This window comes from Microplitis mediator, chromosome 5, assembly GCF_029852145.1.
Source record: "Microplitis mediator isolate UGA2020A chromosome 5, iyMicMedi2.1, whole genome shotgun sequence".
NCBI lineage: Eukaryota > Metazoa > Arthropoda > Insecta > Hymenoptera > Braconidae > Microplitis > Microplitis mediator.
This window is the reverse complement of record NC_079973.1, coordinates 17,245,137-17,259,603: the sequence shown is the minus strand read 5'-3', so window position 1 is coordinate 17,259,603 and position 14,467 is coordinate 17,245,137. Positions and strand designations below refer to the sequence as shown.

Here is a 14,467-nt window from a genome sequence, read left to right as displayed (position 1 = left end):
TTTGAGATTGAAACGACACGACTTAAATCGACTTGAATCAGGAAAAAACACCAGATATAATGACTAATAACTACAATCACTCATATTTTTATTGAACACTTCAATTCAACACAATTTATGTATATGAATTAGTTACTTGTACAATTAATAAACCAATACTATTAGAATATTGGTGTGTAATATATAATTGCACGTATACGGCGACAGCGCTGAACAGACTAGTTTCATTTTTTCCGGATCTTCGGGCGTCTACGTGTATACACAAAGTAGTGTCCGAAGTAGAGAAGCAGTATAGACCCGAGTGCCACTGTTACCCGAATGCTGCTATGGACAAAAACCAAGAGCTTGATTTTCTTGACTTGATTTTTGCACACCTCAAGCGCGAAAGCGCTCGTGTGCTTTATGATCGCTCTAAATTATATGACTCATTCACTCACATTAAATTATCTCTAGACTTTTTCGATTACACTAAAATAGGTCAAATTTTATACCAACACAAAGATAATTTATTAAAGAATAACTTCGACCCAATATTAAGTCGATTAATTATTCCATTTATTAAATGTAAATTGTTTTAATGCCAGTGACACGAGTTGTCAATTGTCCTGTATGAAACTTAGTAAACCAAATAACTCCCGTGTAAAAAAAATTTCTCCCGGAGGGATCCCGCATTTGGAACCTGCCGCTCATGAGACTGACCGGAACTTTAAGCGGAAGATTGGCGGAACCTTTTAAATTGATAAAGAGCATATAACATAGCTATAAAATTCTTAAGAAATATGTTAGCATCTATTTTAAACGAAAATTGGTAAATTCTGCTAACTTTTATGATGTCTAAGATTTTAAATAGTGCTGCTAAAATTCCTGAAATCTTCCGATAATAGTATTTTGGGTGCTTTCAGGTGGAACTGCGGAATACAAAAAATGATAAAAGTTCCGCTAAAATTCCTGGTTTCTTCCGAAAAGAGATCGTGAGGAGCTTTCCCGTAAAACTGCGAATTACAAAAAATACCAATACTGCCGTGTAAATTCCTCGAATCTTCTAGAAAGAGTTCGTAGGGTGCTTTCAGGTGAAACTGGGGAATACAATAAATATCAATACTGCCGCGGCAATATTAGTATTTTTGTATTCCGCAGTTTCACCTGAAAGTAACCGAAATACTCTTATCGGAAGATTTCCGAAATTTTAGCGGCACTTTTGTCATTGTTTGTGTTCCGCAGTTTTACCTGAAAGCATTCTACGATTTCCTTTCGGAAGATTCCAGGAATTTCAACGGTACTTTTATTATTTTTTGTATTTCGCAGTTTCACCTCAAGGCACCCGACGAACTCTTTTTGGAAGATTCCAGGAATTTACGCGGCGCTTTTAGTATTTTTTGTATTCCGCAGTTTTACCTGAAAGCACCACACGATCTCTTTTCGGAAGATTCCAGGAATTTTAGCGGTACTTTTATTATTTTTTGTATTCCGCAGTTTCACCTGAAAGCACCCTACGAACTCTTTTTGGAAGATTCCAAGAATTTACGCGGCAGTTTTGGTATTTTTTGTATTTCGCAGTTTTACCTAAAAGTACCCCACAATCTCCTTTTGGAATTTACGTGGCAGTTTTGGTATTTTTTGTATTCCGCAGTTTTACCTCAAAGCACCCGACGAACTCTTTTTGGAAGATTCCAGGAATTTACGCGGCACTTTTAGTATTTTTGGTACTCCGCAGTTTCACCTGAAAATACCCAAAATACTATTATCGGAAGATTCCAGAAATTTTAGCGGCACTATTTAAAATCTTAGACATCATAAAAGTTAGCAGAATTTACTAATTTTCGTTCAAAATAGATGCTAATATTTAAAGTTCCGGTCAGTCTCATGAGCGGCAGGTTCCAAATGCGGGATCCTGGCAGGATCCCTCCGGGAGAAATTTTTTTTACACGGGTCTCGATAGACACAATTAATTGGCCTAACTTTTTTTTTATTATCATTGTATTTTTGATCACAAGAACCCTATTGAAAATTACTGTCTAAATCCTTTTTGTTTAATCCTATAATAAAATTTAGATGAAATATATGTGAAGCCAAACTATTCGTAAGGTGATTGGTCGAAACCAAAAAAATATATGCAAACGACACGACAATATACATTAAAATAAATATATGAAAAATGACACGCGCGCGCTTGCGCGCGAAATATGTACGCTAGTTGTAATTAAATAAAATAATAAGACTAATTATTCACGAAAAGTTTAGCGGCCATTTTTATTTTTACTATTGTTATTATTACAAAAGTAAATTTTTTTTTTCTTTTTTCTCCCCATCAACTACTGGCAGCAGCACTAGCGTAAAACAGTAGGATTGAAAAAAAAAGAGCGACATCTACAACAAAAATGCGGGATATTTAGGAAAAATTTAAATAAAAAAAAAAAAAAAACTCGAATTAAGAAACAAAAAAAATCAAATTAATAATTTAAAAGTTGAATAAAAAAATTCATAAAAAAAACAATAAAAGTAATAATTAAAAATAAAATGAGCGATTGAGGTGTGCAATTTTGGATTTTCCAACATTTTTATTTTTGTTTCAAGCAAGAGCCACTAGTTGGTTTAAGAAATCTGACTCCTTATGTAGAGAAGTTAAATTTTATAGAATAAAATATTTTATACATAGATGAAGAAATTCAAAATATTAATTCAAAAAATAATTTACTTTCTTTAATAATTTTTCTTTTTGAACTAAGATGGTATATTTTTAACTTAAAACTTTAATCCATTTGGGTCGATAAAATAACTTTTTGAATCAAAATGAAGAGAAAATTTTCTTCAATCAAGATATATTCTATGACAGAGTGATTAGCTTGCCAAGTCTGGTCGCACCTAAGTATTATAGTCGAATATTAGGGCGCCACTGGAAGATGGACTCGGCCTTCCAGAACCGGATGTTGATGTAATTATTTTATATGCTCAGGGTCGTTCGTAAATTTTATAATTTTGTGAGAGAGGAGAGGAATGATGAACAGGCTGAAATAAATTTATTTAAGACTTTGCTTTCAATTTTAATAATTATAAGCACCTTGCTTTTATATTTTTTCTTTAATGACAATTATAACCTTATGACAAACTAAATTCTTATGACAAACTGAATGCGTCCCCTGGACGTTTCCACACTCCCACACACACACGTATTTTAGGCGTCTTCCGGACGTAACACACACACACACTCTTTTTTAAAAACCGTCCACCGGACGTTAAACCTTATTTTCCTTAATTACTAATTTTAAAAAACCGTCCACAGGACGTTAACCCGCTTTTCTTATTTCTAGTGTCCACCGGACATATCTTAAACCTAACTTATATTTTGTCCACAAGACCTGAATCACAGACTCATTTTCCTTCAATTAACATTACTTGATTCTACTTAAAACTCTGTTTTCCTTTTGTACCTTCAATATCATTACAATCTTTTTCACCCAAAATTATCATGACTCTAATTCAACTAAAATTCCAATATAAATTTTCCCACATTAACTCATTCTGATTACAATTTATCACTTCCTTAATCTATAATTAACTCACTGATTTTACACCTATTAATTAATTAATTTATTGTTTAAATTAAGTATTAATTAATTAATTTTTCCTTATAATTTTCCACTAATAATTTTACCAGTATTTCTATACATTAACTTACTTCACAATAAATAATCCGTTTCTTTCCATTTTACTCAATAACAATTTATCACGATTCTAGCGTCCCTTTTAGGACTTCATTTTATTTAGATATTTTAATTAATTAACTTAAAATTAATTTATAATTAAATCGTGACTAGAATTACGTTATGAATTGACTAGAAATTCAGCCATTGAGTTGGCGTTACTCGGTCTTGAATCTTACTGACGAATTCGAGTAAATTAAAGTTTATTTATGAATTAATTCAGCCACTGGAATAAATTCCGGCCTCAATTAATTTATTGACGTGATCGAATAATTTATTTAGTTAGTTATTTACGCGGGAAAATTATTTTATTCCAGCCAAAGGCCTCGGATAAAATAAATTCAGAGTTATAGACACAATGGCGAATAAGAGCGGCGTGACACAACTTTTGAAAAGACGAGACGTGTGGTTGTAATGGCCAACGGCCTACAACTACCAATTTATATACGCGAGAACCAACGGAAAGATATTAATTAAATTAATTATAATTAATTCTGCCATTGGAATATAAATTCCGGCCTTAATGAATTATAATTTTACCTTGATGAATTTTTACAGCAGCAACCAGATGAGACTTGTAGCTGATGTCCGGCTATTTCTCCAACTGTCGTCCAAATTTCCTTACAGGTAAATCGGCTCTTCTGGTTCTCGATTGTCCAGTTTGTTCTCGCTCCAAATTGTTAAGGTCCTCGTCTTGCCTCGTATAAAATGGTGTAGATGATGCGTCCAATCATTCTAGTCGTTCACTAACTCTCACTTAGGCGTCCATCGCCTTCGGTCGTCCGATTGACTCTCTCTCGGTGTCCAACGAACTCTCTCGATTTTTGGCACGGCACTCCCTTATAACTCTTCGATTCACCCCCGGAAAACTCATCCCTACTAAATTAATTAGCAAAAGAGAGGGGCGGATGTTCGGGTCTCACTGATTAGCGACACCCGGTGACATGTCGAATCACTCAATTTAATAAACCGAGTTATAATTAGGACCCATTATCGACCGTGGACAAATCCAATTTTAGATCTTAATAAATAGCCATTGGAATCTATTTTACCCTGTTACAATTCCGTTTTCCTAAATATTCTCTTGACTCAAAATAATTCTTTTTGAACCAAGATAACCTTTCGTTCAGTGTAGTTTCGGTGCATTTTTTCAAAAATTTTTTAGAGCTCCGGCTATTGCGCAAACATGAGAAATACCGGGAGACAAAAAATTTCTAATTTTTTTTTTTTTCCGAAGAGCCCATGGACCGTGGAAAAATTCTTTCAACTAAACCAATGCATGAGTCTTTTAGAAAATTTCAACTTTGGTATCGAGCTTGAATCCGAGTTATAAATTTTCAAACATCCCGAAAACTGCTTTGTTTAAAATAATTTTTGCGAATTAGTTTTCATATATCTAATGAATCATTTATTTGTTTTCAAGTTTGTTATCAATACCTGATGGAAATTTTTCATGATAGTGCTGTTGATTCTTATTTAAGTAGCTTATTAACCCTGGCGGATCCAATTCACTGTAAAATCATAGTGATTCCACTTGTAGGAAGAAAAATATTGACAACGGGGTCGGTCTTGGCACAATACTGGGCTAAATAAGCACCTATGCTTATTGAAAATAAATTTAAAAAAAAATATTAGTAGACATGTGCGCGATGGTAACATATGGAAATAAATTTGTACATAGAGAAATTAGGTGGATCGATGAAACTAATTTTTTTTTGCACTTACTGGGTCTCGAACCTGGTCCTTCATGGCTGCTAGGCAAGCGTCTTATCTACTAGGCTGTTACGCTATTCACGATGCCAGAGGTTTTTAGGTACCATTTGTTATTTAGACTGGTAAACCAAGGCTTGTCACTCGAGTATTGGCTGAACCTTGGCCCAAGACTGGCAAGCCAAGGCTTGTCACTTGAGTATTGGCTGAACCTTGGCCTAAGGCTGGCGAACCGAGGCTCGTCACTTTAACTTTGGTCGGATCTCGGATCAACCTTGGGAGGCCGATCCTCGGTAGCCCAGTATTGTGCCAAGACCGGCACTGTTGTCAATATTTTTTTTCCTACAAGGGAAATCACTATGATTTTACCGTGAATTTGATCCATCAGGGTTAATAAGCTACTTAAATAAGAATTAACAGCACCATCATAAAAAATTTCAATCAGGTATTGATAACAAACTTAAAATTAGAGCGATCATAAAGAACACCAGCGCTTTCGCGCTTGAGGTGTGCAAATAGTATATTGTACAACTAGTGCGCTAAGTTGTCAATTGCCCACGAGAGCAAAGTTGAGCGCACGAACGAAGTAAGTGCGCTCATTTGCTCGAGTGGGTAATCGGCAACACCGCACGAATTGAACATACTTTTTTTTATTATTAATGCGATAGGAGTATTATTTTAGTGCTCGCTGTTTTGTTCCCCAAGTAGCTTTTTGCTGATTCAAATGTTACCGCGACATTTTTGTGGGTTATACGATAATCTGCATACGGCAAGTAAATTTGAGTGCGACAAGTTTACTTGTCGCACGCATCAGATAATCGTATAACGCACACAAATGTCGTGGAAACAGTTAAATGGGCAAACAGCTATTTGGCGAACAAAAGAGCGTGCGCTAAGATAGCACATATTGCATGAATAATAAAAACAAATAAATGATTCATTAGATATATGAAAACTAATTCGCAAAAATTATTTTAAACAAAGTAGTTTTCGGGATGTTTGAAAATTTATAACTCGGATTCAAGCTCGATACCAAAGTTAAAATTTTCAGTGCGTTTTAGGGATATAACAAAGCAATTTTTCTGAAACTTTGAAGCAAATCAAAGTTCCGAGAAAAAAGTAATAGCTATCTGAACATAGCGATTTTTGAAAAATTGATTGACTTTGGGTGGCTGCCCGAGTCAAAATTAAAAAAGTAGTTTGAACCTCAAAAGCCTCAGTTCTTTTGATGTTGGACTTGCCACTACATGTAATAAGTTATCTAAGTCCTCGATGTCCTTAAAGTAGCGTATGAAGGAGTAAATCACCTTTTTAGGTAGATTTTTCTAAAATCTAACTATTGTATTTGTCCTCATGGTCGATTTTTCAAGGAATTTTGTCACAACCTATTATAATTCGTTGAATAGGGTTCAAAAATACCATTCGTTAAAAAATTTATGTATGTATTATAACGCAAAAATTATACGCTAATCTTTGCGCTACAACTTCGTTCTCTGTCCTTAGCCTCCGGTCTCAATACTAATAGGGCGCCAGGTAATTTTTATCACTGGAATCACCAAACCAGTAAATTACGAAAATTTTAATAATTTTTTATCTGTGGGATTATTTCATAAACCACGCATAAATAAGATGGATAATTTTTTATCTGTGGAATTATCACCAAAACCACGCATAAAAAAAAAATTCAAAACTAAAACTAAAATGTTCAAAACTTAATAGCAAAACAAGACAGAGACTGGAGCACTAAAAACAGAGTTACGGTATGCCGTGGTGTCGCTCAGTGTATAGGTTTATGGAGAGAGGGAGTGGTCCGGGTTAAATCATCCCAAACTCGTGTAAATTATTAGCGGATTTGCAATTTTTATTTAACAATAACACAAAACAAATACTAGGACATTGTACAAATAATCTTACTCTCTATAACAAAATACTGAATCCGAAAAATACAACGATCCGGTAAATCCGGACGGCAACTTGGCATCTAAATGATGCGCGTCAAAACCTTATAACTAAATTAATTAAAAATAATTAATTAAAATAATTAAATAACTGGAGCCAACCGATACTCAAATAATACTCGGTGAACGGGAACCATAATCTTAAATTTGTTACTCTAGCATACTTGCTGTAGCAAAAATCGTACGACTAACGTACCTGGATCTCATTTTTGATGTTCATTAGGCAATAATTAACTTACTGACTAACATATTCCCTATAATTATTTTATAAAAAAATAATATTAACAATAGATCGCGAACATGACTCTAAACTGTAACTACTTTCTCATAATTTTCACAGATCTTACATCTTTTCTTTAACTAAAACCGTAACATAATACCTCAAGATTCTAACTCAAACTCGATTAATTATTTATAATAATTATCTCATACCTGATTACTGATGAATAAAATATCAAGTAACGTCTCACACTGTTTAAAGCAATACTTCTGTAACGATAACTCCAACCTGTAGCTTTCTGAAGCATCACTCCTGAACATCGTCCCTGATCAGGGCCTCATCAGGATATCCCTATTCAAAAGAAAGTTATTTGCCATCGGGTCAACCTGACGAGTTCCTGATCAGGACCTCGTCAGAATATCCTTATTCAAAAAAAAGTTATCCCATCCCTTTAAATATTCCATTTACAGGCTAAAAATTAAACAAAGTACAAAAGAATATTATATAAAAATCACGTCAATCATTGCAGCACAGATTTTTTACTTCTTCATCAGTTATTCTTTGACATCATAATGAATATTATATTTACACTTTGTAACATGATGAAAAATTCGACATTGACCCGTGGTATAAAATTATTTGAAGATAATAAATCGTTATCCAATGAGCTAATTCGGGTGACATCTATGATGGCTCAAATCACCTTCTTAATTTTGACTCGGGCGTATGTAAACAAAATCGGAGCACTTAAGGAAAATTACGGTAGATATCAATAGAAGGCACGTACAAAAAAAAAATATCAGCTGTTAGTTATCCTTCTTTTTTGAAAACTGTAGATACGAGAGAATTTTTAAAAAAAGGGAAAATTTTACTAAATCAATGGTTTAGTTGGAAGCTCCAAACTAAGCCAGATATTAGTTTAGAAGCTGAGATACAAATTTTAAAAAATAACCAAAAAATGGACTTTTTTTAAGTTTCAAAAAATCCTCTAGTGGCCGGTTTCAGGGATCACCTTCTTTTCTGAGCTACTTTCGAGAAAAACATTTTTGTCCAAATTGGTGATCCACGCGCGCTCGCTTTCGTCGAAAAATGATGGATCTGCTCATATACACGGAAAAAAAAATTAAAGAATTTTTACTAAATTTGAAAAAAAAATTACAATCTGAGAAAGTAATCTCAAAATGTTAAAAAAAATCAAAACTTTTACATAACTCAAAGTAAAAATTACAACATATTATTTAGAATAATAATATCTGTTTATTATAATAATTACTGCATTCAAAATAAAATTTACTAACGACGAAATGAAAACTATAATGTACCAATCATTTTTACTATTGTACTTACCCAGGTAGAAAATTGTCTTAGTCGGACAAGTTTGAAACTTCAAAATAGCTTTATTTTAGCTTAACATCTAAGTCTTGTTTTGTAAGCTTTATTCTAGGTTGTTATCAGAATGAATTCTATGACAAGTCTTTAGAGTTAACTAACTTTCAAATATACCTTGCTGTTAGCTCTTTTTCCACGCGTATGATAAGATTTGTTCTAAGCTTGGATTCTAAACTTAAAACTACCCTACCTGCTAACATTACTCCAAGGTTAATTGAAAACTGAAGTTTGAGGTTAATTAGGAGTTTGTGTTATTGTTTATAAGTGATAAATAACTTCAATTTTATTTGCAACATATATAAAGAAAAATATTTACTAAGCAAGTAAGTTTTGATTTTTTTTTAATTTATTGAATCACAAGTTTTTAAATGCTCATAATAAAAAAATTTTGATTTTTTAGAACTTCGTTACATTACAAGCATAAAACTGATTACGTTATAAATTACTGTTAAAACGATGAATGACAACCATAAAAGAAAATTAGCTTTAACAAGGCTAAGAGTACGAAAATTTCGAGCAATAAAAAAATTACATAATCAATATTATCAACAAGAGAATAGTCATCATTCAGTGGAATATAAAATGATTCATTAAGTTCATCAGATATAAATATGATCGAGAATAATGCTGCAAGTATAAATGCCGACACAAACATTGATTCAAATGATACTAGTCGAGGAGAAATATATGAGCAGAATGACAATAATAATCCCGAATTGGTTACTTCTAATGAAAGTAGTTCTGATGAGCAAGTCGGTGAGAGACAACCTGACTTCGATGATCATCCATCAAATAATGAAGAGGAAATAAATGGATTAGACCTTGAAATACAGCAATTACGAGAATGGGCAGTACATCATAGAATTGCACAAGTTCATCTTGACTCTCTCTTAAAAATTCTTCGAGCAAGATTGCTTCCTAGCTTACCTGCATGTTCAAAAACTTTCTTAAATACTGGAGGAGCTAAATATAATGTTGTCAACATTAAAGATGTTAATGGTACTGATGGAACATTTGCATACATTGATATTGAATCAGGTTTACGGAAATGCGTGAATGTCCAAGTTCATCATGAGCTCATCATGAGCTTGTTATAGAATTACAGTTTAATTGTGATGGCCTATCTTTGTCAAAATCAAGTTCTTCTGAAGTATGGCCAATACTCTGTGAGGTTCACTCAAATTTGGTTAACTATGAGCTATTTGTAGTTGCTTTATATTGTGGTCATTCTAAACCGTTGTATGTAGAACAATTTACAAAGAATTTTATTGTAGAAATCAATCATTTACTGGTGGATGGGATTTCTTTTGGAGATACAAAGTATTCTGCTGTTATCAAATGTTTCATCTGTGATACTCCTGCTAGAACTTTCCTTAAATGTATCAAAGGACACAAAAGCTCTCACGCTTGTGAACGATGTAACTGTATAGGGAGCGGAGTTGATAGGACTATGATTTTTACATCAACTAATGATAATTTGAGAACAGATCAAATGTTTCGTAATTTTGATGATCCTGATCATCATAAAAAAGCATCTCCGTTGACACTTATCGAGCCAAAGATAAATATGATATCAATATTTGTCCTTGATTTCATGCATCTAGGATTTCTTGGAGCAAACTTAAAATTGATAGATTATTGGTGTGCAAGTAATAAAACTACCAAAAAAAGATCAAAGACAAAATTGAGTGCAACGTATTTATCAGAAATAACTCGTCGGATACAGATGATAAAATGTCAAACACCTAATGAGTTTCAAAGGCAGCTAAGAGATTTAGGTGACGTGTCAAAATAGAAAGCAACTGAATACAAACTTTTCTTATTATATATTGGACCTGTTGTACGAAAAAAAATTGTAAGTCATTCGATATATAACAATTTTATTTTGTTACATGCTGCATCTAGATTACTATGGTCAAGTGAAACTGCAACAAGATTTTCTCAAATTGCACGACAAATGCTGGAAAAGTTTTTTTTGGAAGCTCAAGATATATATGGAAGCACTTGGGCAACAGTTAACATGCATCATTTGATACACTTAGCTGATGATGTGGCAAATATGAATTGCAGTTTAAGTGAAATAAATGCATTTTCATTTGAGAATTTGCTCGGAAAAATTAAAAGGACCCTCCGATCACCTTCTCATTCCGTAGCTCAATTGTGTCGTAGAGTTCACGAAAAACCTATGGTTCAAAAACCACCTCCACTAAAAGTGGATTTAATTATTTTGAAAGAAAATGAGCGGGAAATTTTGAACTTACGTTATAAAGAATTTTTTCTTTCGAACGATTCACCAAATAATTTTGTGTTATTAAAAAATGATCAAATTGTTCAAATAGAAACAATTTTTCGCGATGGAGATTTAATAAAATTGGAAGGTCTTGCATGGAAAGTTAAGGATTCAATTTATAAAGAAACGATTCAATCAAAACACTTGTATATGTATGAGCTGTGTAATAAGCCATGATTACCATCAATTATTATTTGTATTGAAAGTGTTAAGTCAAAAGTAATGAAAATAACCGTAAATTTTTCAAAAAATAGTTCATTGCACCACTTTGCGCTGTCTTTATTGCATCATAATAAGATTGCACAGTCTGTCACGAATTGGCGGGTGAGCGAAGAAGATTCTCTTTCTGATCACCACCGAATTCACTTTATGTTGGAAGGCAGCAGGAACGGCAGGACTGGGGGCACATATAGGAACCCTAAGGCCACGGACTGGCTCATCTATAAGAAAGAGCTAGTAAGTAGGCTAGGGGAACCTTGCGGGACCCTAACAACGGCCGGTAGGATTGAGCAGGCGGTCGAGCATTTGCAAATGGCCATTGTTCAGTCCTATGAAATTGCATGTCTTTTGAAAACTAGGAAATGTAGCAAGCGGGTGACATGGTGGAATGCAGAGCTGAGCAGGCTCCGTTCCTGGTCCAGGAAGCTACTTAACAAAGCGTTAAAAACGAAATCAGACCAAAACTGGGCTGAGTATAAAGTAGCCCAGGTTCAATACAAGGAGTGTATTAAGGTCTCCAAAGCTGAGGCCCGGAGAAAGCTCTGTGGGGAGATTAAGGATCTACCATTGGTGGCCCGTCTCCGTAAGATCTTCACTTCAGGCCCTACAGTTAAGCTAGGTGGTCTGATCCTCCCGGATGGGAGGGCAACAGTAAACCATGAAGAAATACTCGCTCATCTCTTTGAAGTACACTTCCCTGGCTCGGAACTGACGGGACAGGAGGGAAATCAAAGAAAGGAGAGAAACTTCACGGTCACCAGACATGGTGACTGGAGGACTGCTGCAAGGGTGGTAACGCCCAGCAGAATTGAATGGGCAATTGGCAACTTTGAGAAGTACAAAAACCCAGGGGTGGATGGGATTTTTCCGGCTCTCCTACAAGAGGGTGGAGAATCACTTCGCAAACACCTCCTACAAATTTTTAGGGCCTGTCTGGCCCTAAGTTATGTGCCCGAGGCATGGCGCGAGGTCAGGGTAGTCTTTATACCAAAACCTGGGAAAAGTTGCTATGACCTGGCGAAATCCTTCAGACCTATTAGTCTGACTTCCTTCCTTTTAAAAACCCTGGAAAGGATAATAGACAGACACATAAGGGACGAAGCGCTGAGTAGAATACCAGTACATCATTCACAACATGCATACCAGGCTGGTAAATCCGTCGAAACGGCTTTCCATGAAGTAGTTAGCTACGTCGAGAGGGCCTTTCGGCTGAGGGAATCAGTTCTGGGAGTATTCATTGATATTGAAGGGGCGTTTCGAAGCCATCTGCGAAGCAGCGGAACACTTTGGGATAGAGGAATCTATCACAGAATGGGCCCACAATATGCTTCGCTCGAGAATAGTGACAACCGAACTTAGTGACACTAAGGTACGGGCCCGTGTTAGAAGGGGCTGTCTGCAAGGAGGCGTGACCTCTCCTCTCATGTGGCTATTAGTCATTAACGAGCTCCTAGTACGGCTAGAGAAGCTAAGAGTACACGCAGTGGGCTACGCAGACGACGTTGCTTTGATGATCAGAGGTAGTAGCCCAGTAGAGATAAGATGGAGGATGCAAAGAGCACTCGATCTTGTACAGAATTGGTGCACCGACAGATCTCTGAAGGTTAACCCTAACAAGACAGAGATGGTGATCTTCACCAAAAAGAGGAAGCATAAGTTACATGCGCCTTCAATTTTCGACACTGAGCTGAAGTTTTCAACAGAGGTACGCTACTTTGGAGTAACTCTGGACAATAAGCTCACGTGGAGAAGCCATATAGGGAATCAGGCTCAAAAAGCCACTGCCACTTTTTGGGCCTGTAGAAGGATATTTGGCACAACGTGGGGTCTAAAACCAAAATTAGTTAAGTGGATTTACACGGCTATTTTGATACCCCAGCTTACCTTTGCCTCTGTCATTTAGTGGCCCGCAACACAAAGGGACGTCAACATTAAGGCATTAAATAAGGTCTACCGACTTGCTTTGCTAGGCATAGCAGGAGCGTTTAAAACAACTCCTACCCTAGCTATGGGGGCACTCCTGAATGTAGTTCCTCCAAACATAACTGTAGAATCTCTGGCTGTGAAAACGGCTTTGAGGCTGCATTTTGTTGGGTTGTGGTCGAAGGCTAGGACGGAACATGCGTCCATCCTACGGAACAGAGATCTCGAAGAGGTCCTGGCCCAAGGAGGGGACTATGGCTCTCGTAGCTACCACTTCCGACACAAATACAAAGTCCTCTTTCCAAACAGGCAGGAATGGGAAGTAGGGAGCAATAGAATCCTATCACCCCAAGGGCTAGTCTGGTTTACGGACGGGTCCAAAAAGGTAGAGGGAGCAGGTGCAGGAATTTATAGCGGCGGACCCAAAACTGAGATATCCCTCAGACTGGGACACACTGCCTCTATTTTTCAGGCAGAAGTATATGCGATCTTGGCCTGTGTAAAGCACATTTTAGAGCTAGATCACAGGAACAAACACATATACATATGCAGTGACAGCCGTGCAGCTCTCAAGACACTCACATCTGTCGTGGTGACTTCAAAGCTTGTACGGGACTGCATTACACTCGCTAACAAACTAGCGAGCGCCAACTATGTCAATCTCATTTGGGTACCGGGTCATAGCGGTATTAAAGGGAATAACATAGCAAATGAATTAGCAAGGACAGGGGCCTGCAAAACGGGCCCCGAGCCAGTCTGTTCAATTCCGGTGCCTTTGTGCTTTATTAGAAACCACTTGACTCAATGGACCTGTGACAGGTTCTGGGACCTGTGTCTTGAGGCCGGAGGCATGTGACATACGAGGGCACTAGTTGAAGGACCATCGAATTCGCTTGGTACCAGTCTAGTAGAGCTCGATAGATCCAAATTGAGGATTATTGTCGGGCTCGTTACAGAGCACTGGTTTACCGGGAGGCATCTGAAGCTTATGGGCATCACCGATGACTCGGTATGCCCCAGATGCAATTCAGAGGATGAAACTCCCCTTCACTTGCTG

General features: G+C 36.1%; 1 protein-coding gene across 1 annotated transcript; it reads left to right on the top strand.

Moving 5' to 3' along the window:
- Positions 1 to 13,495: 13,495 nt before the first annotated feature.
- Positions 13,496 to 14,266, top strand: LOC130667330 (uncharacterized). The gene has a single exon (XM_057468843.1). The coding sequence runs from the start codon at positions 13,496 to 13,498 to the stop codon at positions 14,264 to 14,266; it is 771 nt and encodes a 256-aa protein (XP_057324826.1).
- Positions 14,267 to 14,467: the final 201 nt, after the last annotated feature.